Genomic DNA, 27,352 nt, shown 5'->3' with positions numbered 1-27,352 from the left:
CCACAACAAAAAAGGAGGGGGGCCCGCCTATCTTGAGAGAAAAGAAAAAAGCACAAAAACATCAACAAGGATCTACCCCTGCACCGGTGTTTCTCGCAAGTTACCCAGCCCCACACGATCCAGGAAGACGAGGCCTCTCGTAATGCGAGGGAGGCTTGGAACAGACACAAAAAAGAATTTGGCCTGGCTTTCACTACCTAAGTGGGCTAGGCTATCGGCGACCCCATTAGCTTCTCTAAGGCAGTGGGAGATAGACAAACACATCTGAGCTAACTTACTACTACGTGATTTATGGATAAAATGCATATGTATAATAACATGTGCACTATGTGTTTGTTGAAATGCTCAAATGAGATTTATGTTTAATTTAGTTGTCACATGCTGCTTGGACTATCACATTTAGATGCCTATCGTGTTTGAGTATGATTGGGACTAGTACGTAGTCCAGGCAATCGGTAACGGCTTACGATCAGTGGCCGAACTAGTTTCGCTACGACGGATACGTTCGATGAATCCGAGTCGTACGCTGATTATCGACAGTGGTTAGGCCACGAGGAGTGCGTATGCGCTCCATGTCGATTAATTCAATGTGCGCTCCTACCAGTCAAGCTTGTCAAGTAACCCGATTGGCCTAATGTATGTTCACCATATATGGACGCTACTGTTTGAATCTAAGGTACCATTTACCATTGAAAAAACAACCCGTTTAACTTTGGTACCACGATCCGCTAAGACTCATGAGCCGGGCATGGTGGTGTATGGCACACCGTGGTCGAGCTGTCGGCCTATGCTGGGGTGAAGAGCCTCCCCGTACTGACCAGTGAGCAACCCAAACTCATGAGTTGAATATGGTGGTGTATAGGACACCGTATTCGAGCTGTCGGCCTACGCTAAGGTGACGAGCCTTTACCGTAGTAACCTCGAATATAAAATAGGCCTACGATCGGGTGACGAGCCCCTCGTAGTGACCTCGAGTGTGAATTAAGCCTACGCTGAGGTGACGAGCCTCCCGTAGCAACCTACAGTGTAAACTCACGAACTTGCCTATCGTATGTGATTAACTAGGATTGACGACCCTAGATGGATCATTGTTTGGGTGAATGATATAAAGGGAGGTACCTTAGCTTCCCAAACCTGTTGTATGAATAGGTCTAATTAAGAACTTAGCTAATCACGCACATGCATCGCATTGCATGTGCCTTTGGCGTTGGAGTTGAGCACAGCGAGAGTGTTGCATGCGCGACCGTGAAATGATGTCGCAGAAGGAGTGTAGGCGAGGGCATACATCATTATCGCATCTCATCCTTGCATTAACCAGAGTACTCAAGAATGCTTGTTGTATTGATTTATCATTACTGCTTGACTGAATTGATAACATGTTAACATTTGCCTTAAGCTCCACTGAGTTAATCACTCACTCCCACTCTGGGACGGTGTTTTAAAACACTAACCAAACTCTGTTGTAGTTTCAGGTGATGTCGAGGCTTACGAGGCAGAGCCTGACTTTTATGACGATGAAGAGTTCTCCTACCTGCAACTCTCTGGTGGGTCTATGTAGACCTGGAGTTGCATCACTGGGGCTACAGGGATATAGATTAGATGACATTATACTTTATCATTTTGTATATTTTGGAACTAAATATGTAATTATTTAACCTGGTAACATGTTCACACTCTGGAGACTTACAACAACTTATTTGTTTTATATATCTATCACAGTCTTCCACTTGCGTAATCTAATTGTCTCTGGAGTATGATATGTTGATCTAGGGTAATCTCATTCATGTTTAATGCACTAATATGGACAACATTTAATTATCATTATCTATGTTGCATAAGTAATGCGTTGGAACTCGAGAGCCGAGCTTCTGCTCGACCACCGATTTTCAGAGCGTTACACCTTTACTTCCCCACAGCTTCCAAACGTCCTTTGAAATGAAGCTTCCAACCATTCCTCTAGAAATCTCTCAATGAACAATGTCGAGAACTCGACCATGTTTGACTGAGTTTTACTACGATTGTTTCCAATCTCAATCTGCTTCTGATTCCTCACCTGAGCCCATTTGTCCCCCATCTTGCATGTATTCAAGATGCAAGAGAGAGAGAGAGAGAGAGAGAGAGAGAGAGAGAGAGAGAGAGGAACTTTGCAATTCCAGACATGTGTATCATGTGCAGGAAGGTGAAAGAGACCCTTAAGTCATCTCTTCCTTCATTGTGAGGTGGCTAGGGCTGTTTGGAGCCATTTAAAGGTTATCTTTCAAGTGTGTTGTCTAGAGTGCTTAGACATGCTTTTTCAGTATAGGAACATAAGAACCTTAAAGGAGAAGGGTTTGGAACTCACCGTCGTTAATGTTTCTGGTACACAAAACATAGCCTCTACACCAGCATGATTTACAACATACTTAGCAGCATCCGGTCCTGCAGAGAGAGATCGTAAGGTTTGCACTGTCTCAAAAAGAAAAAAGACGTTAAAGGATCTTCCACACAGCAGCGAACATACCGAGAGTGTCATATAAAGGAACAGAAATGTAAGAATATGCTGAGCAGGCATGATCGATGATGCTCCACTCTGGCCTGTTGATAAAATATAGTCCAATACGAGCTCCCTGTTTGAAAGAAAGCATAGTTTCATAGGTGAGAAAAGATGGCCAGCTGCATCTTACATTGAGATAAAGACGTTTAAAACTTTCTGAAAAACAAGTAGCCCTGTTCGAAAAATGAAGTATCATTTACTGTTTGTCCCAAAAATATCTACAGCATTCTTGTGTTTTCTGTTTGTACAAGCGGGGCCCATGGTTCAGTGATCCAAAATGTTTACATGATGGACCCATTGTTGATGTAGCATTCACTAGATCTCTCCAGCATGGGGAAATCCAAACCATTAAATTGGTGGCCAGCATGACGGTTAAGAAAGAAAATACAGCAACATTCCACATACAGCTTCAAGTGGGCCAGAAATTCTATGGCTATGATCTATCCAGCCACAGATTTTAATGTATAGGACATCCCCTATGTGGCTCATTATTTCAATGGTTCTGTTAACTGAACCATGGGCCCCCTGGTTCGAACTGAAAACATGACCAAATAGCAGATATCCACAGGTCAAGCATTGTATGATACCTCTTATCCTGCAGATATTCAATTATTCATGCAGCGGAGGCCCAGAACAAGAGTGAGATAGCTGAGGATAACAGAAAATAGCATTTAATAAGAGCTTTGCTAAAGCCCATATGCACTTACATCTACACTCAAGAATATGTGCCAACTTTAACACTTGTGTAAGACATCCGAGCTGTACATTAGGTGGACCATACTGAGTTGTAGATGATTTGGCCCGAAAATCAGGTTGGTCCGCTCATCAAGCAAACAAATGAGTGTTGAATAAGGACCCTCAGAAATTTTTTGGACAGCATAGCACTTTAATACATGTGTAGCCCGCTCCTGAGTTGACCAATTATTTTTGAGTTAATGTCTTTACAGTGGGGCCCACCCATTGCACAGCTCAGATGTCCAGCACAGGTCTGATGGGTTATAAACGGTGCTTTTAAGCTTAGAAAAGCTCCTAAACTAAACAACTCACCTTAGTTATACCATGATATACTAGGCCAGAACCTATTGCAGAACGGGCAGTACCTGCTTCTCCGTATGTCATCCATTTGTACCTTTTAATTGCACAGAGTAAGTATCGCTGAAGGAAATTTCGTGACAACTTGCAGGCTCTGTTTGATAAAAACAACTTACTCGCCAACTGTTCCATCTACCCGAATACGTGTACCTAAATACTTGAAATCTTGGAAAGTGTTGACCGCATGCCTAAATAGACAATCAGAATCAAAGCATTAACTCATGCTGGTGAATAATAGAATGTCAGTGCCTGATAAGCCAATACCAGTGTTTTAAGTATCGACGATATCAGCCAACATATCCCATGATATATCTTGTAAGATTGTATCCCACATGTGTGATACAAAACACACAAGTAGTGGGATATATCCCACATGTTCGATCCGGTGAGCATTTTCAATTTCCAATCATTGTTTTTCCTGTAAATCATGTTAAATCAGTGTCAAATTGTTACAAATCCATGATTTTTCATGTTTTGCATGAAAAATCATGGATTGGGAGCTACGATTTCAAGATTTGGAGGAGATGGGCCAAGTTGTGGAAAATTGAAAAAAAAAAAATCAAAATTTCCCAATTTCTCACAAATCGGTTGCAATCTTTATGTCCAAACATAAAATCAAACATATATGTAACCTGATCTAGTGATTATTTCTTTGCTTTTGAATGTATTGTTTGTGTTTCTACACGTCTTCTTACATTTATAAATTATAAGAATAAACTTTGAATATACTTACATAAATTCAGTTAGACAACGCATAGATTAGGACCTCATGCAAAGAAAACCTATTATGTGCACTTTTTTTGTAATGTTTTGATTTATAAGTGTGTATTGACCTCTTTTTTAAGAATCACTAAAGTTTCATTAACAAATTCGACCAATTTCCCAATGTTTCCCCATGTTTCCAACAACATCAATACATTACACGATACAACCAATATATCCCCTACGATAACCGATACGTGTCTGTATCCCAAGGGTGTGATACGTAACACGATGCCAAAATTTCAAACACGGGCCAATACCACCTTTAGATGAAATAAAGTCATTCAAATTGCATCCATGAAAAAGATCTAAGAAAAACTGGGAATGTAACCCATGCCATGCATGCCAATTTCCTTTGGTTTGCTGCACTCAAATTGGACTCACAGCACATCAGTAAATGATCCAGACCGTTCATCGGGTGGGTCCCACCACCCATCAATCACACTAGGAAAAAAATTAGCTGAATGAACAATCATAAGTGTCCAATCAGTCATCCACAAATGGGTGGAAAACAGAATATCGGCAATGAACAGCATTAAAGAAAAAGGTTCACCAATCGGATAGGTAGGATCGTTCACTGGTGGGTCACACTACCAATCAATCACAATAGAAAATCTGGCTGAATGAATATTCTTAGTTGTTCAATCAGTCATCTAGAAAAGGACAGAAGATAATATTGGCAACAATCAGCATTAAAGAAGAAAAAGGTCCATGAATTGGATGGGAGGATCATCTAATCCATGAAATTTGGGCTCAATGTTCTATCCACATTAGGCCGCCCAATGAACCATCCAGATCATAGACAGTTTCCACATCTCATTTGACTGCAGCCACTGGATAAGTAAATTGCTGCACTGCCAAGTTAGACTTGCCCATCAGAAAAAGAGTTACAATGGAACTAAAATGAGTTATAATGGAACTGAAATGTTCTCCAAACAACTTAGAAATGAAGAGGGCAGCTCACACAAAGTTATCGTGCAAGGTTCCAATGTTGGGATGATCCGGGAATCTACTGACAAGCTTCAGAGGAGAGCGTGCTGATCTGTCAAAACAAAAATGTCTTAATCAGCATCAATAGATCAATGGAAAACCCATCCAACTACAAAGGAACTAGTTTACCTGTGTACATTCCACTTTCCTGTTTGCAGTTTTTCCGGAAGAACTACACTGTAGCCATTCCCTGTGCAAATTTGTATAATATTCAGCAATTTGGTATCCATATTTGTAAATGTAAAAGTAGGAAAGGAAACTCTGTGACCAATTGTGTTTCCTTCAAAGCCACGCTTCAACAAGCAAGTCTCATGGAAGCAGAACAGTGCCAGCAACTTTTTGAAAACAACTTATCCATGCAGAAGAGATATGTGGTAGGACAAAAAGGAAATTACAGTAGTGCGCAGCTGATGCAGCCCAAAAGTGGGCCATGATCAAGTGGACAGCTCAGTCCATCCAATGGATCCCGCTCATATGAAATAGGGTTTACGTCAATCTGTTTTGGATTTTGGAGGTCTCTTCATTATTACCTTTATTTTATAGAAAGCGTGCCTACAGGGTCAACCTTACCATAAGTTACGGTAAGGCCAACCTCTGCAGACCCCACCTTGATGTGTATGTGGCATCTAAGCCGTGCATCTAGTGGCACCCCTCCTAAACATGGGATGTCCCAAAATCAGCCACATCCAGAAGTCAATTGTGCAGGCACCTTACAGTAAGTAATGGTAAGGCCAACCTCTGCAAACCCCACCTTGATGTGTGTTATGGGTAAAAATGGACTGACCAATAAGACGAGGTCAGGTCGGACATCCGTGCGCATCACGAGCTCAGCTGCCAGAAGATGAAGTACCCACTTCCATCAAACATCGAGCTCTTCCACGGTCCCATACATTTCCGAGCCGCCGCTCGGGTCATTTCTTGAGAACAGCTCCAGCCCCACACGATAAGATGAAGAGGATGGTCATCCCTAATTCTGTCCACATTTTGCTAAGGGAAGGACCTCGGTCTCACTACTCGGACGAGGGCAGGTCAGCAAGTCACCATCTGCTTGATACCAAGGGAAGGCTCGACCACAGGTCACTAGAGAATTCAGGTTGGCAAACCACTCTCTGGAACATCCGTATAAGTTACCTCGGACTCTCCACCTCGGCCTCCTGCCATGCGCTTCTACTAGTTCCGTCCTAGTACCGAATATCCAAATCTTACCAAAACTACTCATCCGATATCTCAGCCGAGGATCTTGGGAAATAACTGCAACACGGGTCTATCCGAGATCTCCACTGAAGATCTCGGAAGATCATTGCAATACGCCTGGGATCTGAATCTCTCTACAATACGTTCCTGCTAAATAGGGAGATTGTCCTTCACGCCACCGCCTTCTCTCACCTATAAATAGGAGCACCCCTAATGGTGAAAGGTACGCACAATCCAACTTAGAAAACACACCCAAAAACCTTACGTTCTACTAGACCTAGCTTGCCTGTCTAACTTTGGCATAAGAGGGTCCCCTGCTGCAGCCAGGGTCTCCATATTTGTCTTCTTTTGCAGGTCTCAAGTGGTCTAAGGAGGAATTCCAGATTTCTACATCAACAATGTGTGTGTGGCATCTAAGCCGTGCATCTAATGGTTCCCCTCCTAAACATGGGATATCCCAAAATCAGCCATATCCAGAAGTCAAGTGGGCCTTTCCATTTGGAACAGTGTTAAATCATGCCTAAAAAATCTAAAATCACTTCATGGAGCCCACCTAAGTTTTGGAATGGCCTGAAATTTGGTGCAACCCCTCACCTAGGTGAGACACACACAATGGACGGGTTGGATGCCTGAACCACATCTCTGTGGGACCCACATGCGAACCTACAGTGGGCATCCCACTCTCAACCATTTCGTTTTTGGGGAGGAGAGGTGAGCTGATGGGAACATTTCCCTTAATTTATTTGGCCGTTTGGAGTACTGCCTTACATCATGATTAGCTGCCTTACCTCATGATTAGTGAGCTTGTTTGGCATTGCATGCTCTAGACCTTAGCTGCTCACAAATTCCTTCTTTTGGGTAACATGCAATAGTGAGTCTAAAGTGCAGTGTTGGGCACGATCATGTTGGCATGGAAGCGGTGTTTGGCGAACGTATCAATAGCTCCCTACTATTGTCGCAGCCAAAATTTTGAGCATGTCCTTCCACTGTTTGGCTGATGGTGATACGTGTGTGCCTAGGGGCCAACTTGGGTGTTGCGTTTAGTATCTGTACGAGGGAAGCCATGTGTGTGCATGTGTGCCTTGGGGTCAACCATACTTCTTGCAATTTCCCCACCGTGACTCACCTTTACTTGGGTGTGCTTGATTCATTGTATAGGGGGGTGGAACTGGGTGGGACCATGAGGCTCTAGCATGACTGGTTCTCGAGCCTGGGTAAAAGAGGAAGGTGAAATGTCCAGTGGACAGCTGATCCTAAAACTTCTGTCAATCTACCATTTAAAACCTCGAAACCAAATTGTTGGAATACTAGGCTAGGAACCTATTATGATGATGATGATGTCATGATGACAACGACGATGACAGATGGTGACGTTTGGAGAACTGTAGGGGGAGGCACAACATAAAGAGGCATTAGAAAAGGCAGTTTCTTTTTGTCTTATCAGTAATTTAAAGTTCAATAAGCAGATGAAGGAAGCTACAACAAAAACAGCTTCATCATGGGAAGGAGCCCGACAAGATGAGGAAGATGCCATCACCTCTTCCTGAGCTAACAAATCTGCAACATCAATGGTGTCTTGCTTAATATGATAAAAAGAAAGATTCAGAGTTGAAGCTAAATCATGAGCTTCCTCTAAAATATCTGCCAGTTACCAGGGAATGTTCCTGAAGAAATCCAAAGAATAATTAAAAGAGTAAACCGCCAATAGGCCAGTAAAGATACTATGGGCAAGCTAAAGATAAGACAATCAATGCACGTCTTTCAGCTTCATTAGCATCAAGGTTGGCAAACTCGGGACTTGGACTCGAGTCGGTCAACCAGCAAAACATGACTTGGGCCGATCACGCAGCGATTTGGGTGAGTCACATATTAGATAATATATATTTAAATATTAAAAAACCACATGATTACTGAATTAATGGTGCAAGATTCCAAGTTTTCTCTAAGACCAAACTAACTGAGAGAAAAAGAGAGGGAGTTGGGAACTTGAACCATTTGATGGGGTACAATGCCCATTACCACAATTACCATATCGGGCGAATTTTCACGAGTTTTGTATCCAATATGATGATCTAAACGGTGCACATTCTGGACTCTATGTTACATGGACAAATGGAAGAAACATTGGTTGAATGGGTGTAAGTGCATGAAGATGAACATGGAAAACAGAAAAGTAACTTTTTAACATGGTGCGTCATAATGGCCATTACAGGGCCATAAAGGCCATTACGTAAAGGCAATGATGCTAACCGTTACACGTTATGGGGTGGGTTGCAATGGCCGTTACGAGAAAAAAAAATTACCCATAAAGGCCGTTACAACCCCCGTAACGGCCCATTACGCCACCCGTAAAGGCCATAATGGCCCCATAATGGTCCATGATTGGGCTGATACAGGTTTTTCGGGTTTTGTGTTTCAATAAGAGAGAGAGAGAGAGAGAGAGAGAGAGAGTGTGTGTGTAACGGCCATTACAGGGGCTGTAACTGCCGTTATAGCCTGTATCGTAAAGGTAACAGTGGTTTTAATGGCTCATATTTAAATCCAAAATTCAAAGGTCAAGATCATCCATGATGCATATTGTAAGACCAGAGCTCCCATATGGTAGCAATGAGAACATAAACGGTTTGAACAATCTAAGGATGCAATCTGGGGGTGGAAACATGTCAATGTATAGTATTGTGTTTGGGCACAGTACTCTATCAAAACTCCTACTAAAGAGTGACAACGAAAAGTAAATCCTTGTGTTAATGAGCTATAAAATACTCTAGTTACGTATGAAGCTTGATATGCAAACATAGAAACATGGTATGTGTAGCATATATTAACTCAATTTGACCGACTAAATTGTGCAACCTAGTATCCCCATTGTTTGAAGTGTCCCTAATATTATCGAAATATTCCCGATATTATCTTTATCTCCAGCTCGATGACATCAATAACACTGGTAGCAATAGCGACACTGGTAGTATCAGAAATTTCAAGTATCGGCAATGCATCGCTAAGTATCACCAATATTTTCGATTGTGTAAATTCCAAGAGTCACTTGTATTTCCAATATATCGCCAATTTTTTTTACTGTAGAAATTCCAGGTGTCGCTTGTATCACTAGTGTATCAACGATAATTAAATAATATCGCCAATGTATCGATATTGACGAAAATATGTTTATTACGAGAAAAAAAATTCCATTTCAATTTTTTTATGGGCACGTGGTTGTGTGCAATGTTCAATTTATCGACGATTATATCGCAATATTATCATTATGCAACATGGGCAATATTGAGACCACAACCTTTCATTTCCTTTCCAGTTGTTTGTGATTTCTTGGCGAAATATCATGTCGTCGATATACTGAAAGGTTGGATGCTTGGATGGAAGGTTGGATGGTTGGATGGATAGATAGGATGGTTGGTAGATAGATGGGATGGGATGGATGGGATGGTTGGAGTGATTTCTTATGACAACACATGCTTTTAGGCCCCCATTAAATAGACACTTATTATGTACATTGCTTTTGCAATTTTTTATTCCTCAATATGTAAATATATGTATTATGTATTTTAGCATCTCATGAAGTTTCACCGTTTTCCCCATGTTTCCACGCATTTTCGATTATCGGCAATATCCATATTATTTCTGTATCCCCAGCCAGCAAAACTTGTAGCGATATCGATACTTCGAACACTGATTGTCCCTAAGTTGCCCACCATAAATTAGACGTGTTGGACAATCTTAATCTCTAATTCATGGACACTAATTCATTGAATTAAGACTGTTAGAGTAGATCAAGGTTGTTAATGAATGTGATATGGGCCTACATAAGCCCACTTAGATGGGTTATTTTGATCTAGGACATTGGAAATTTTTGTTTTTGTTATTAATGGCATTTTTGTAATTATGAAACTTCCATAATGTAAAAGAATGGGGAAGAGGGTTGCATTCTCTTCTCTATTCCATCTCTCTTTCCATTATTTTACATAGTATCAGAGCTATCTTGTTTATGATCTAATCCATCTTTCTCTCATGTACCCTATCCTTGTTTCTTTCTTTTATTTTTGGGCTCACACATCCCTTTTGTGCTAAAAATCTTTTAAGAAACGTAGGGTTTCTTTTCTTTTCGTTGTGTCAGGCCTTTATAATGGTCCATGCATGAGAAGAGGATAAAGTGTCCATGATCATCGCCTCTCATGGGATGTATGAACATGTGGACTAATTGCCTTCTTCAAATGCCATGTTCGTGATCATCAACCCTTGCGATTGGTTGGAACGTGTGGACATGTGGGCTGGTTGTTCTCTTCAAGTGCAGTGACATGCCATATGAAGCATACAAATTGAGTGTTTGTCGGTCACGAAAGGTCATCTCATATTCATATAAGCTTGCAGTATATATTCTAGTCCCTTATCCTAAATGAAAGTGAGAAGTTATTCGAGAACTGGATTCATAAATCCATCTGATTTTTTACACGTCCAGATAACCTCTATTAGATTAAATGGAACAAACCATCTCCAATGGTCTATGTCCACTCACGTATTTTTAACAGCAAAGGTACTTGACCAAGGACAAACCCTATGAGAGTTCTAGAACATATGAACAATGGATCCAGAAAAATCCTTAAACTATGTGATGAGGACATCTCGTCACGTACACCCTTACGTACGTATCAGAGGAGGAGGCGGGCCGCGCCGATTTCCTTGTGGCTAGGCGAGTACCCATAATCACGCTGAAGACCCCATGTGCATGTGCAAGCATCTAGAAGACCCCACACTGGGAAGATGCACATGGGATGCTTTATGGAGTGATCCAGACCGTTGGATTGAAGGAACGCGATGATCGGGCCATTCGATTGTATGGATCACATGATCGGGCCATTGATTGTTGATCGTCCACATCAGTTTTAAACTTTATCATATTTTAGGATTTACTGTTTGATTATTTTATATTTAGACACATTATGAGTGTTTTAGTTGATTTTATTTAGACTAAGGCTATTTTCGTTAAAGTTCACAAGATGGAGATTTTTGTAATTTTTGCAACTTTTTGGATCTATAAAAAGAGGAGGGCGTGTGACCTCTCCCTCATTGAATTTCGTGATTAAAATTTAAAATTTTAAATAATAATTTATTTTTTTTTTAAAAAGCTCTTGCTTTCTTCTCCCATCTTCATGCTATTTGAAGATACTTCCATGCGAGTTGGAAGGAAGATTGGTACGAGACTAATCTTCATCAACGGAGGTGCGAGGTCTCCATCTATCCCCACACCGTCTTCTCTTTTCTTCCCCATCCAGGTATTTTCTTCAGATTCTTAATTCTCTCATCTCAAATCTTCGTCTTCTCCCAAACTCAACTTTCTCATATCCATCCACAATCGAAACCCTAACCCTAAACCTAAAAGTCTCAATTTTTCTACTTTTCCAAATTACCCAAACTCTAATTTTCACCCTAGGTTGTATTAGGTTTCCTGTTTTGAAATAGATGATATCCTATGCTAATTGGATGTCCCTACATCCATTAAATCCTAGTTTCTTTTTATTTAATGATCTTGAGTTACGATGTTGGTAGCTTAGGCTAGGATTATGCATGGTTTTCTTTTGATTTTCATGATATATGTGATGATTATAGTGATGTTTGTGTTTTTTTGTTAAATATCTTAATTCAGCTATTTGATCTCACATGTTACTTAGTTCATGCATCGGTCCTGCATCACTATGACATGGTTGTGGAATATTATGGAATCATCCATTAGTACTAACGTAATGTTTTTTAATACTACAAAGGAGTGCGGGATGCATTCAAGAGATCTATTCATCTGACAAAAACATCTCTTATGCGTACCAATTATTTGAAGAGATTTTTAAATTTCAACAAGGAGATAAATCCCTAGGTGAATATTATCTGAAACTCAAATAAATGTAGCATGAACTAAATGTGTACCAACCTTCCAATATAAATTTGGAAAAACAACATTAGCAACATGAAGAGTTTTGAGTGGCCAAGTTCCTATTTGAATTGAAATGTGAGAATGAATCGGTTCGTGCACAAATTTTGGGTGAGAAAGACGTGCAATCTTTAAACGAGATGTATGCACACCTCCAGTGCGTATCTTTGGGCTCTACAAGTGGGGCCAATGACAACTCGGCTCTAATACAATGTAAATTAGTGAAAAGAGATGCAATGGAGGATCTAGGGCGGTGCAAAAGATTGCTTGGAAAACTCATTTACTTAACTATTACTCAACCAGACATGTCCTAAGCAATTACCATAATAAACCAATTTCATGAGTTCTCCAAGAGTACCTTTTGTGATTAGGATCCATTGGAGTGTCAAGTGGCTTAATCCCAAGGTATCCGGAATCGGTTACGTATCGACCGTATTGGCCGATGTGTAACGGTAACGGCCCAGGCAGTTACATGATACGGGGCCAAAACGGGCACCCCCTCCCCGATTTTATGACCGTAACGGCCGTTAGGGGGCCGTAACGGCCATTATGGGCTGTAACGACCATAACGGCTATTACAGGCCTAAAGAAAATAGGAAATAATAATAATAATAATAATAATAATACCTTTTTTTCCTTTCTTTCCTTCTTCCCGGGCTGCAGCTTCAGCTACCCCCCCCCCCCCCTCTCGTTTTCTCCTTCTCCTTCTCCTTCTTCTTCTCAAGCTGCGGCTGCAGCTCTGCTGCAGCTGCAACTCTCGTTTTCTCCTTCTCTCTCGTTTTCTCTTTCTTTCCCTCTCGTTTTCTTCCTCTCTCTCATTTTCCCTTTCTTTCCCTCTCATTTTTTCTTTTTCCCTCTCATTTCTCTCTCCCACTCTCTCGGTCTGGAAAAAAATGAATGGGTGCGTGGCTATCACCTTATTTGTTTAAGTGGTTTGCGGCGCACGCCACTTAGTGCACTTGCACTGTTTTAGTGCATGCGGCCCACCTTGATTTATGTATTGTATATTTTGTATTATATATCCATGCCACCCATTAGTTTTTCCTAATCATTTCAAGGTATGGTCCCTAAAATGAAGCAGATCCAGATCTCAAGTGGACCGCATAGTAGGATTGAATGCCCACTGTGCACTTGCATTGTTTTAGTGCATGTGGCCCACCTTGATTTATGTGTTGTATTATATATCCATGCCACCCATTAGTTTTTCTTGATCATTTCAAGGCATGGTCCCTAAAATGAAGCAGATCCAGATCTCAAGTGGACCGCACAATAGGATTGAATGCCCACTGTGCACTTGCATTGTTTTAGTGCATGTGGCCCACCTTGATTTATGTGTTGTATTATGTATCCATGCTACCCATCAGTTTTTCCTGATCATTTCAAGGCATGGTCCCTAAAATGATGCAGATCCAGATCTCAAGTGGACTGCACAGTAGGATTGAATGCCCACTATTAAAAACTTATTATGGCCCACTATAATGTTTATTTACCATCGAAACTACTGATAAGGTTGCATGGACTTGGATCAAGGAAAACAAAAGTCGCAGCTTAAAAATAAAAAAATAAATAATAATAATAATAATAATAAAAGTTTTAATTGTGGGAATTCAATCCCTACTGTGTGGTCCACCAAAGATTTGGATTTGCCTCATTTTTTGGACCATGCCCTAGAATGAGTTGGCAAAAAGGATGGACAACATGGATATACAACAAATGCATCAAGAATTCAAGGTGGGTCTTATGTTCAGGGCGTCATTCACTAACAGTCCACCTAAGGTTTAAATCTGTCTATTTTTTTGGATCATGCTTTAAAGTGAGCTAGCAAAATACATTGACGACACGGATATACAAATACATTAAGGTGGACCCCAATTTCAAGGCCTCACCCACTAGTGGTCCACCTTAGATATGAATCTACCTCATTTTTGGACCATGCCTTAAAATGATTTGATAAAACGAATGGATGTCATTGATATACGATACATACATCGTGGTGGGCCCTATGTACATGGCCGTAAAAATTGTCCATGAGGCATACATTAACTCAAAATTAATAAATTAAATTATGGCACTATTGTTGCCATGTCACAATTCCAAAATTAAATTATTTAAATGACTTTCACCTTTAATTTGCAAACACTTGTTTTTCTGAAATAGGATCATTTGATATTTTTCATTCGTCATTGTTCAATAAATATCCACCAATCCATTAGTGAGATAAGTGCCAATAGATTGCATGAATTTAACGTTGATTTGGGGCATCAAATGGTCCACCAAATCAACTCTAAATCGACAACACTATTTACTTGAATATAATTTCAAATTTTTTTCTTAAGATTTATTGGGAAAAATTATATTAATTTGTTAGATATATGAATTATATAATTGGACATAAAAGCCCCTAGACTGTATGTTGAAATAAAATGAACACAAGTAACAAGGTATGTAATGCACCAATACCCACAAATATGAGATATTTTCGTATTAAATTCATTCTAATTAATTCATATTGATATTATATAGTTAGATAATTAAATATAAAATATCTATAGCCAATACCAGGTTGTCTGGTTCATAAATTCACCAGACAGTCCGATACAGCTTCTCACCAATGAGTGGACCGTTACAACACCATAAACATGTTCCAATTTATAAATGAATGCATATTTGGAATGCTTAGAATATTTTGGATTTAATCCATATTTTTTCATTTTTTTTGGCAAAAAAAAAATTTTTGCACCGTTATGGGCCGTTACGCCCCCGTATCGCCGATACACCCCCATATCCATATCGATATCGGTGGGCACCGTTACACCAACCGATACCAATACGGGATAGCTTGCTTAGTCCCAAGAAGCAGTGTTCGAAATATCGGTATAGCGTTACGTATCGCATCCTTGGGATAGAGTATGTATCGGTCATTACACGGGATATATCGTTTGTATCAGGTAATTTATTGCACTTTTTGGGAAACATGGGGAAACATTGGGGAAATGGTTGAATTTTTCAATGAAACTTGAAGGATTGTTAGAAAAGACCTTAATACACACTTTTAAATCATAACATCTTAAAAAATAAGTGCACGTAATAGGTTTCCATCAGTGTTCGTAATATCAACACTATCGGCCGATATTTGTTCTCCTAAGCCTCAAACTTGGAAACCTCATCCTAGTTAAAAGATTTGTTTTTTCATAATTCCATCCACGTTGCTAATTTTCTCTATATTAGTTTATTCACTCGGTTTATCATCAAAGGTCATCATCATCATCATCATCTAAGCCTTATCCCAACTAATTGGGATCAGCTACATGAATCTTTTTCCACCATTCCACTCTATCAAGGGCCATAACTTGACACCCTAGCATGAGTTTGGAATGTCATATTGTTTGGATTCATGTTGGAAGTCGTGCCTTAAGTTTATGCCGGCTGCCAACTTGACGCAACCTCCTTTATCCAGGTTGGGGACCTGCAATGTGAGCATAAAACTCTTATTGGCGCAATGTAATAGACTACTACATAGGTTGATTACAATCAAGCACTATCTAATAGTCTATTACATAGGTTTATAGTTAGAGATAAATTGGAAAAATAAAAATCTCAAACAGCACAAAGAGCCAGGGCCTGTTCGGTAGATGCCTAAAAACGAGGTCATCTTATTTTAGTTAATCATAAATTATGAATTAGAAATCATGATTTTGGTTATCCAGGTTATTTTTCATCCTTACCAAAAAGAAATACAATAGCTAAGACATAATTATGATTAACTGAAATGACTTAAAATTCATTTTTTGGCATCTACCAAACAGGGCCTATGCTTTTTATTTAGCAAAGAAGGAAAAATTCTCACAAAAGCAAATCTTCTAAAGAATTGCGGTGGGCATGACTTGGGACCCACAGCATCGAAGTGAAATTCTTCAAAGCACAATCCCATTTGATTAAAAATAGAACGAAGCTGAAACTTCAAGGTAAAAAGCCCAGTCGAAACGGGCTGCTAGTTTGTATATGCTTCCAATCCAAGAATTCTCCTTTGAAAATGGATGTACCCCACATACACACGAAGAAAAGCAATCAACCGAATCCAATTTGGAATGAAAAGGATTCATGAATACTAATAATAATAATAATAATAATAATAATAATAATAATATACAAATAGAACATTTTTTATTTGTCTACAATCGCTTCAAAGAAAACAAGTCCCTGCTTTTTTCTTTTTCTTTTTCTTTTTTTTTTTTTTTGAGTTTACAGGCATCCATCTTTTATTATTGGAATTGAAATGGTACACAGGCCATGATGGTAAAAGGATGCATGAAAATCAAAAGAGTGGGTGCAGTTATCAATTCATTTTTAAAAAATCGGGATCCATCGAGAAGATGAGAGAGAGAAAGAGAGAATGAGAGGTGGAAATCGTACCGTGAGCGAACTCGCCTGCAGTCTGGTTTTTTTCGACGAGCTGCTGCCGCGACTGAGGATCGCTGGCGTTGGCAAGGAGATGGCCGTGAATGGCTTTCAAGCGACGTTGGGCAGAGGTAGAATCCATTTCAGATTTTTCTTGTTCTTCTTCCTTTTGTTGCGTGTATGTGTGTGGGCGCGCGTGAGGGAGATGTTCTTCTACCGTTTTTTCAAGAGTTTTGAAGTTCTCGCCGTTTAAATTTTTTTCATGATCTTGATCTTGGAGAAATTTATCACTGTAGACGCCGCCTTTTATCCAGCGTCTTTTATGAAACACCCGAAACTTAACTTACCAAATTAGACCTTACACGTACGGACATCAAATTTGAGGGCGACTATACCCCTCCTTTTCACTGCCATTCTCATCCTTTCCTCCTCGTCCATGTCTATAAAAAAAAAAAGGAGACGAAAAAGTCCTTTTCAACAATGAAAATCCATTGCTTGGATCGCACCAACCTCTCACTAGATCCCACCCTCTCCATACATCTGCATTTTTTCGATTTTCTGAAAATGGTCCCTCCACAGAAGAAAGCACGCACCATAAGTATAAGATAGTATATTTCCCTATTGTGGGCCATTGAACTGTTGGATGAAGCAGGCATTTTGGTTTTTGGTTCATCCATGTAAAAATCATCTTATGAACATGATGGATTACAAATAAAACATCATTGTGGGGCATAGCAAGGTTTCTACGGTGGAATCACTATTTCTTGCGTTATGATCCACTTGATATTTGGATATGCTATCATTTTGGGCTCAAACCCTTACTTTAGATGGAAAAACGGATGAATGTCGTGGATAGCCCACATACATTCAAGGCGGGCCCAACTCAGTTAACTCAGTATGATAAGAGCGTACTTCAACAAACTGGTTTCCCAATTTGCGAGAGTTTTTGGTCCATTTGACCTACTTCTCGGCAATATGATTGAGTCTTCACAGACATTCCTGATGCATGATTGGTGAAATTTCCTGAGCAATTCGTGAATTTGACAGAGAAATGATAAAAATATGACCGAGAACTTCCACAGATTCATGTAATATAACAGAAAATATTATGAACCGCTCGGTCAATGTCATTAACTGCACAGTCAAATTCACCGAAGAGAAATTGAATTTTATGTCAAGCTCGTTCAATTATGTGTTAGGCTAGTTCAATTTCATTTAAAGTTCATTCCAACTCATGTTAGCCTTGTTGAATTTCATGTAAGCCTCGTTGAATTTCATGTTAGCCTCGTTGAGTTTCAAGTTAGCCTCACTCAATTTCAAGCTTACCTCCATCAAATTCATGTTTCCCTTGCTCAATTTTCACCTTGCCTCGCTCAATTTCTAGTTTGCCTCACTTAATTGTTAGGTTGCCTCACTGAATGTCTAGGTCACCTCGCTGAATTTTTAAGTTGCCTCGCTCAATTTCTAGTTTGCTTCACTCAATTGCTAGGTTGTCTCGCTGAATTTCTAAGTTACCTCGCTAAATTTTTAGGTTGCCTCGCTCAATTTCTACGTTACCTCGTTGAATTTTCAGCTTGCCTCACTAAATTTCTATGTTGTCTGGCTCATTTTCTATGTTGCCTTGCTCAATTTCTAGGTTTCCTCGCGCAAATTTTACGTTGCCTCGCTCAACTTTGTAGGTTCCCTCGCTCACTTTCTATGTTGCCTCGCTTAATTTCTACATTGCCTCGCTCAACTTCTAGGTTGCCTTGCTCAATTTCACCTTGCCTTGCTCAATTTTTTAGGTTGTCTCACTGAATTTTCAGCTTGCCACGCTCAATTATCTCCTTGCCTCGCTCAACTTCTAGTTTGCCTTACTCGATTTTGAGCTTGCCTCACTCAATCTCTAGGTTGTCTCGCTCAATTTCTAAGTTGTCTCGCTCAATTTCTAGGTTTCCTTGCACAAATTTTACGTTGCCTCGCTCAAGTTTGTAGGTTCCCTCGCTCACTTTCTATGTTGCCTCACTCACTTTCTAGGTTGTCTCACTCAATTTCTAGGTCGCCTCGCTCAATTTTTAGGTTGTCTCACTCAATTTTTTAGGTTGCCTCGCTCAATTATCAGCTTGCCTCGCTTAATTATCATCTTGCCTTGCTCAACTTCTAGCTTGCCTCGCTCAATTTTGAGCTTGCCTCGCTCATTTTCTTGGTTGCCTCGCTGAATTTTGAGCTTGCCTCGCTCAATTTATAGGTTGCCTCGCTCAATTTCTAGGTCGCCTCGCTCAATTTCTAGGTTGCCTCATTGAATTTCTATGTTGCCTTGCTGAATTTCTAGGTTGCTTCGCTCAATTTCTAGTTTTCCTCGTGCAAATTTTATGTTGCTTCACTCAACTTTGTAGGTACCCTCACTCAATTTCTAGGTCGCCTCGCTCAATTTCCCCTTATCTCATTCAATTTTTTAGGTTGCCTCTCTCAATTTCAAACTCCGCTCGCTCGATTTCATGTTTCCCCTGCACAATTTCTAACTTGCCTCCCTTAATTACCAACTTGCCTCGATGAACTTGTAGCTTGCCTTGATAAAATTCATGCTTGCCTCGCTCAAATTCACTTGAGTCTTATTCAATCTATGCTGAAGATCGCTCAAATTCATCAAGATCTTGAATGAATGATTTCATTCAATTTCTAGGTTGCCTCACTCAATTTCTAGGTTGCCTCGCTCAATTATAGGTTGCTTCGTTGAATTTCTAGGTTACCTCGCTCAAATTCTAGGTTGCCTCGCTCAATTTGTAGTTTGCCTCACCCAATTTTTAGGTTCTTTCGCTCAATTTCCAGATTCCCTCGCTCAATTTTTAGGTTCCCTCGCTCAATTTCTAAGTTCTCTCGCTCAATTTTTAGGTTATTTCGCTTAATTTTTAGGTTGTCTCGCTGAATTTATAGGTTGCCACGCTCAATTTCTAGGTTCCCTCGCTCAATTTCTTAGCTGAAAATTCATAAGATGGTAAGCTTGTCATGATCGAGGCAACCTAATAATCGAGCGAGTCAAGCTATAAATTCAGCGAGGCAGGCTGAATTTGAGTCAAGGAAACATGATGTTGAGCGAGGCGCACCCTTTCCAATTTCAAGGTAGCTCTTGAACTGCATAAGTCTCCGAAATGTAAAGCCCATAACTTGATATTTGAACAATTGGCCCCATTGGGGCTATATCTGTTAGAAAAAGTCTCTCTGGGGCCAAATGGACAAAACAGCAGTCTATATAAACTCTAAAATCTCTCTCCCTCATGCCTATACGAAATTTTTGCAAGGAGGAGAGAGAGAGAGATTGCGAATGAACTCAATTTGTCGACTGCCGTAGAAGCGAACCCGCCAGCCATGGAAAGGTAAATCAGCCTAGCCTTGAAGTAAATTTAAACTCATTTACAGATCTACCTTGCATCTAGAATAACTAGAAGAAATTGATGATCTGTTATGATATCAAGTAACTAAATCTTATAATTGTATAATGCTTACCTTTACCCCTTTAAAACCCCACCATCTTATTCCAAGTAAACTTGTACCCTCGTCTTCTCTTTCTCAGCTTCTAATGCGGACATCAAAGACCTTTACCCAATGTTTCATAGTCAAAGGGTTACAACAAATGTTCGATGGCAACAATCAAATATTAGTGGCCCTTGCTAGAAGATTGCCAGGATTTATGAAGAGTATCAAGCTTTGCTACTCAAAAGATCCCTTTTTCTCATGTTGTGGGCTGGCTTGGTACTCTTTTGATCATTCTTAGAATCCTGAGTTATAAACATAGTGGGTTACCCTCGGAGTATTTTAAACTTCCTTTCCTTTCTGGAATTTTAACCATACTGCAAAGCTAGTAAGGTCAAAATCCCTTTTGAATTCCCTATATGGATTGGATCAATCAACTCTTTCCATAGTACTTCGAAAAAATCACATTGATTGGATGACCAAAAAAAAAATTGTTGTGAGCATAATGCGAAATATGGATGGATAGGATTGTTATATGAGACGAGTCCAATCAAATATTAGTGTCTCGCTCAATTTCTAGGCTACCTCGCTCAATTCCTAGCTTGCCTCGCCGAATTTCTAAGTTGCCTCGCTCAATTTCTAGGTTGCCTCACTCAATTGTGGGGCCCTCAAACACGTGTGGGGCCCCATTTGTAGGTCTTTTTAACATCTTCCAATCCCCATTTCTACCATTTCTCCCCCAAAGTAGCAATTTCTCAAATCTCCCCTCCTCCCTTGTACACCCAAAACCCATACTTTCAAACCCATCTCAAGATAAATCTTATCCACTCAACCCATACCCATAAACCCTTCCACCTCTAGGCTCCATTGCCACAACAACCTTCCTTGCCATCACCATTTTCTTGCATCTTCCTTGAACACTTTTTCCCCACTCATGTTGTATATTTCATGTTTGCCCCATTGAATTTCATGTTTGCCCCGCTCAAATTTCAGTTTGCCCTGCTCAATTTCTAGTTTGCCCCGTTGAATTCCATGTCTCTTGCTTAATTTCAAGTTCGCCCCATTCAATTTCTAGTTTGGCCCGCTCAATTTCCAATTTCCCCTGCTGAGTTTCATATTTGTCTTGCTCAATTTCTAGTTTGCCGCATTGAATTTCATGTTTGCCCCACTTAATTTCCGGTTTCCCCCGCTGAATTTCATGTTTGCCCCGCTCAATTCCATGTTCGCCATGTTCAACAAATGCTTGATGGCCAGGAACCATAATTCTTGTACAAACTAAGAGCTAACATGCTTGAATCCCCTGCATTTTAGGTATAAGACTCAAGCAATAAGATCAAGCGACAACATGTGTCTAAATTTCAATAGGGTCATGTCACTCTTTAAATCCGCACAAGGCTCAATCCAACAATCTTGAGGTTTGTGTTGAATGATAAGACCTTCCCAATAGCATCCGGTCACTGCATTGCAAAATCACTGCCGTAAAAACTAGGGAATTTATGTTGGTTGCTGTAATCCAATCCTCGTCATTGAATAAAATTCCTCATAATTGATCCTCACATCTTATGAATTAAATTTTAAATAAATGGTAAGTAACAATGCTTAGTTCTAGGATATAAAGCTTTCAACTTCTTAAAGTAAGAAAACCCCGTAACTCTTATTAAGGTCTCGTGTTTGCAAATATGGACCCAAGAAAGCGATGAGAGAGATAGAGATCAGGCTCAAGAAAGCGATCAAAACTGTTGATTGTCCCTTGGATAGATCAGATGGCCTGATATGTCAATCATGCAGGCTATGGGATACACTTGGACTCTATTTCAGTGTTTGGATGTGCTCGCAGAGGCTCACCATTGTAACAAAGTATAGCTAATAAAAATCAAAACGAAAGTGATTAAATGCAAATAGAACCAAGGGTGCCAAATTAATGAACCAAACAATCCAAAAGCGAACTAACCGATCATAATCTAATTTGATAGGTTCAGGTCACTACTAGTGAATCATGAAACATGAACCAATATCATGTAAATATGAACAAACCAGCTAACTGTGATTGAAATGTCACCAAGATGAGTACACTACAAACATGTAAGAGATAGGTCCTAACTTATCCATTAAAAACAAATAGCTTTGACAAAGATATGCACCCTGCTTGACATAATAATTAATGATGAGGAACCTTTTCTTTTAACATGAATCTAGACTATGATACATGCTCATACATCAAAATTAATCAAAGAAAATTAACTTGAAAATTACAATGTAGGTCGAGTCATTGTAAAACCCAGCCTAGTTATGTATGTCATTTACATTTTATTCCAAATTGTCATTGAAAAGGCGTGAGTGTGTGTGAAAAAAAAAGACAAAAACAAAAATATATAAAAAGGAGTGGGGACCGGCTTGCCGCACCTATGGCAACGGTTATAATCCGCAGTTGTAGGAGAGCCGCCAAATCGACGTGGCCCTTCCGAACAGGCAAGCAAATGGCGGGGGGGAGGGGGGGCATCCCGATTCGGGTTCAATTGCGGCTTGCCGTACCTATGGCTACGGTAATAATCTATAGCCATACGTCTACTTTAAAAAACAAGGGTATTTTCGTCCTTAAATGCTTTGTCCGTACGTATAGGCCCAAGTTGGTAAGTTAAGTTTGGGATGTTCCTAAAAGACGTTGGGTACAATGTGGCGTCTAAAATGGTCATTTTCTCTTGATATTGTTGTATAGAGTGTACCATGTGCGTGAGAAGCGAGTTTATTGTAACTGGTGCGCCCTGAACCTCTTTGAGGTCCAGTACGATGCCTGTTTAAAATCTATTCCGTCCATCAGTTTCACTAGCACATATTAGACAGATATTCCAAAATTGAGGTATATCCAATACCCAAGTGGACCACACCGTAGAATAGTAGGGATGTAAATGCTCACCATTTAAACCTTACTGGTGCTTACCGAGATGTTTATATTCCATCCAACTCGTTCAGAAGGGCCTATTTGAATTAGTAATAATCACAATGTAAAGAGAAACTGTCAACCTTATAATTTTACCATGGTGAAATCAAGCGCGGCAATCATAGATTAAATGGATATGTTTCTAAGAGACGGTGAAAGACTCTTAATTAGTGCAGTTTACATGGCAAAAATCTTAGCTCATTATTATGTTTTTGCCATTGAAAGGGGGCTGTTTGATTTTTGAATGAGCACGATAAATACAAGTAAATAAGTAATAATTAATTTTTGCATGTATTTATTAGAGATGGAAATTAGCAAGGATTTTTCCTTGAAAATTGATTTAAAGACAACTATGTTGATGTTGATTTAAATTTTTGGGCCACACCATGATGCATATGACTTATCCATGCGCACATTTGTTGGCATGACCTCAAAAATAAGGCAAATCTAAAGCTCAAGTGGTCTATATTTTAAGAAAACAGTGGTTCCAAGAGATTCCAATTTGTTTCCACCCTAAGACTTAGGGTAATATTTATTTGTCATCCAACTTGTTCATAAGGTGACCAAGTCTCGGTTAAAGAGAAGACAAAAATATCGGCTTGATCCAAAATTTCAAGCCTTTTTAAGGTTTCAATGGTAGGCATTTAATTCTTTGTGTTTTTCCTGTGGTATGGTCCACTGAGCTTCCAATTTGTCTCATTTTTCAGCTCATTCCCTAAAATGATTTGGTGGAAAGGATAGAAGTGTGGATAAGACAAACATTAGTGTAACGCCCTGAAAATCGAGGGTCGAGCATAGATTCAACTCCCGAGTTCTAACGCATCACTTATGCAATATAAATAATGATGATTAAATGTTGTTCGTATTAGTGCCTTAAACATGAATGAGATTATACCAAAACATCATATCATACTCCAGGGACAAATTAAAGTGCGTTAGCGGAAGACTGTGATGTGTATATAAACTGTAAAAAAGTAATAGCAAGCCCTCAGAGTATGAACATCACTAGGTTAAATAATTACAAGTTTGATTCAAAAATCAAAATGTGTAATTTTCTCTATCCAAAACCCTGTAGCCCCAACAGCACAACTCCAGGCCTACATAGACCCGCCAGAGAGTTGCATATAGGAGAGCTCCTCCTCGTCGTCATAAAAGTCCAGCTCCGCTTCGTAAGCATCGCCATCATCTGTAACTATAACAGGGTCTGGTTGGTATTTAAAATACCATCCCAAAACGTGGGAGTGAGTGATCAACTCAGTAGAATCATGAAGCAAAGGTTAACATGTTATCAATTCAGTCAAGCAGTAATAATAAAGCAATACAACACTCATGTCCTACGTACTCTTGTTAATGCAAGTATAGTATGTTATAATGATGCATACCCTCGCATGCACTCCCTCTTGCGACAACATCTTACGATCGCGGCATGCACCACTCCTAGTAAATGTGCACTTCCTCGCCAAAGCACTATGCAATGCGATGCATGATCGTGTTATCCAAGTTCTTAGTTAGCCTTTTTTCATACAGCAGGATTGGAAAGCTAAGACACCTCCCTTTATATTATATACCCAAACATTAATTCATCTAGGGTTATCACTCCTAGTCATTCACATACGATAGATGATTCCAAGTCGCCGCGGAGAGGCTTGTCACCCCAGTGCAGGTCTGGTTTATACTTTAGTTTACTACGGAGAGGCTCGTCACCTCAGTGTAGTTTAGAGTATGCTCGAGGTCACTACGAGAGACTCGTCACCTGATCGTAGGCCGACAGCACGAATACAGTATCCCATACCACTGTATTTGGCTCACGAGTTTGGGTTGCTCACTGGACACTGCGGGGAGGCTCGTCACCCCAGCGTAGGCCGACAGCTCGATCACGGTGTCTCATACGACCATGTCCGACTCATGAGTCTTAGAGGATCAAGGTACCAAGGTTAAACAGGTTTTCGCTGGTGAGTTTGGTACCTTAGATTCAAGCAGTAGTGTCCATATATGGTGAACATATATTAGGCCAATCAGGTTACTTGACAAGCTCGACTAAGCACTCCGCGTGGCCTAACCATTGTCGACTAGTAGCGTATGACTCGGATTCGTCGAACTTATCTGGCGTGGCGAAACGACCTCAACCACAAACTCAGAAATCCTTACCGATTGCATGGACTACGTTGTAGCCCCAAACACACTCCAAATAGCAGTATACGCATGTAGTAGCCAAAGATAGCATGTGAGAACTAAAATCAAATATAAATCATACTTTAAGCAATTCAACAAATACATACTACACATGTACCGTATATAGGCATTTCATCCTTATCCCACATAGTAGTAAGATAGGTTATATAAAGGATTCTATAATCATAGATAAGGAGTTAAGAATCTCATCTCGACACCCTCATTATACGCATTTTAAACAAGCATTTTCACATTCAGGCATTTTAACAAACACTTAGGCTACACATATCATATACATGTAATTCAATAGTTATAACAAGTTTTATAGCAAATCCCTTCACAAGGGGTTCACCATACGTACAACAATCACATATTCTCATTCAATGAACATAGAAGGCACGAATCATAATTCCATACTCATTCAGACATTTCAACAAACACGTGAAATGCATTAAAAATCAATATAGTCTACATATATACGTAATGTACGGGAAACGTCGTATCTACGCACATGTGACAACAATCAAGTCAGTTATAAATCATTACTGACATTGAAAGCCTTGAAGACCATAACCTAAACATTTATAATCCGCACCTTACGCCGGTAGACTCGTAACGAATTCAGTTCGTACACCAAGTCTTTGTCTATGACACCACAACAACCTATAACGGAAAATAGGTTAGCTATCCCACCGTTTGCTCTATTTGAACCTCTAAAACAGGTTAGGGTTAGGATTTCTTACCCAAGTAAGGAGTCGAAATCACTGGAAAAGCGATACAGATGTGGCGGTTAAGCACGTGGAGCGTCAGGGAAGAATCCCAGAAGCAAACGCCAACTCTCTCTCTCTCTTTCTCTCTCTTTCCTTCTCTTTTCTCTCTCTTCTCCTCCTATGGTTATGAATTCATATGGAATGAGAGAGAGAGGGGGTTTAGGCCCTTATATAGGCCCAGAAGTGATGAGAATGGCTCCAGGGCCATGGTATACTTAGGTTATAGCCTAAGAGCGTCTATTTCAGTCCAACGGAGCACTTCTGGTGGCCTCCCTTCAGCATGCGGTTGAACTTAAGCTCCCTGACATTGGATCTAGGTTAAGCTGAGTTTTCGGTCCGATCGAATTTGCAGATCGACCGTGGCGGACCAGTTTCAGTTCGACGGTCACCGGTACTCGATCAGGGCCACAAGTGCACCGACATGAGTTGGAAATTTTTCCCGATCCGAAGGTGTACTTGGGTTAAATTCCGATAGTCTAAATCCTTAGATTTGGCTTGCAAGTGAAACGACTTAATTCACTTAAGGCCTAGTTCATTTCTTAATGATATTCGCGTTTCTCACACACTTCGCTCCGGGCTCAAGTTGTGCGTTTCTAGATACAATTATGACTTGATTTCTGAGGTAGTGGTCAAGTCCAATATAGCGGTCATAACCAGATGGTTTCATAGTAATCGAACTTTCGACGCGCGCTCTAGGTCCGATATGGAGTTTCAGGATGCTCCCAAGAGCAACTGGGTTTTGGGATGGATCCTAAGTTTTTAGGTAATATAGCATTAACGGTTCTACTCATTTTGGGTCTTATAGATCGTATTTAAAGTAATTAATGCTAATTTCACAGATAATCTAGTTTAGTAGTAGCTAATTCTCGTCTAATTTCTAAAAGATTTGGTCCTGAGTGATTTCTGCCTGAGGTGATACTCGGGTCTTTGTACGGATTTTTCCGAGACGTTACAATTAGTGAGCCCTGCAATTTTAAAGCTTTCTTTATCTGTTTGTGTGACAAAAATAAAATAAAAATAAATAAATAAATAAATAAATAAATAAAGCCGGTGGCCATCGATCATCTTGGGAAGCAAGCTGTAATTACAATTAAAAATAATTATTATCTATTTATTCT

General features: G+C 39.9%; 1 protein-coding gene across 6 annotated transcripts in view; it reads right to left on the bottom strand.

The window, feature by feature from the left end:
- LOC131226002 (long chain acyl-CoA synthetase 6, peroxisomal-like) overlaps window positions 1–17,157 on the bottom strand; it is a 93,138-nt gene extending 75,981 nt beyond the window's left edge. For 3 of the 6 annotated variants that reach the window (XR_009161624.1, XM_058221633.1, XM_058221634.1), the window contains exons 1-7: window positions 16,920–17,155; window positions 5,507–5,567; window positions 5,352–5,429; window positions 3,742–3,813; window positions 3,581–3,662; window positions 2,501–2,606; window positions 2,342–2,418 (exon numbers count right to left, since the gene is read on the bottom strand). Coding sequence is in view for 3 of the 6 variants with exons in the window: in XM_058221633.1 (XP_058077616.1) it covers window positions 2,342–2,418; window positions 2,501–2,606; window positions 3,581–3,662; window positions 3,742–3,813; window positions 5,352–5,429; window positions 5,507–5,567; window positions 16,920–17,046 (603 nt within the window). In the remaining 3 variants the exon portion in view is untranslated. Of the gene's footprint in view, window positions 1–2,341; window positions 2,419–2,500; window positions 2,607–3,580; window positions 3,663–3,741; window positions 3,814–5,351; window positions 5,430–5,506; window positions 5,568–16,919 lie in introns of all 6 variants that reach the window. The other 3 variants (XR_009161625.1, XR_009161626.1, XM_058221635.1) reach the window with 2 other exon arrangements.
- Window positions 17,158–27,352: the final 10,195 nt, after the last annotated feature.

This window comes from Magnolia sinica, chromosome 14 (genome assembly GCF_029962835.1).
Source record: "Magnolia sinica isolate HGM2019 chromosome 14, MsV1, whole genome shotgun sequence".
NCBI classification, from domain to species: Eukaryota; Viridiplantae; Streptophyta; class Magnoliopsida; order Magnoliales; family Magnoliaceae; genus Magnolia; species Magnolia sinica.
This window is presented reverse-complemented; position numbering and strand designations above follow the sequence as displayed.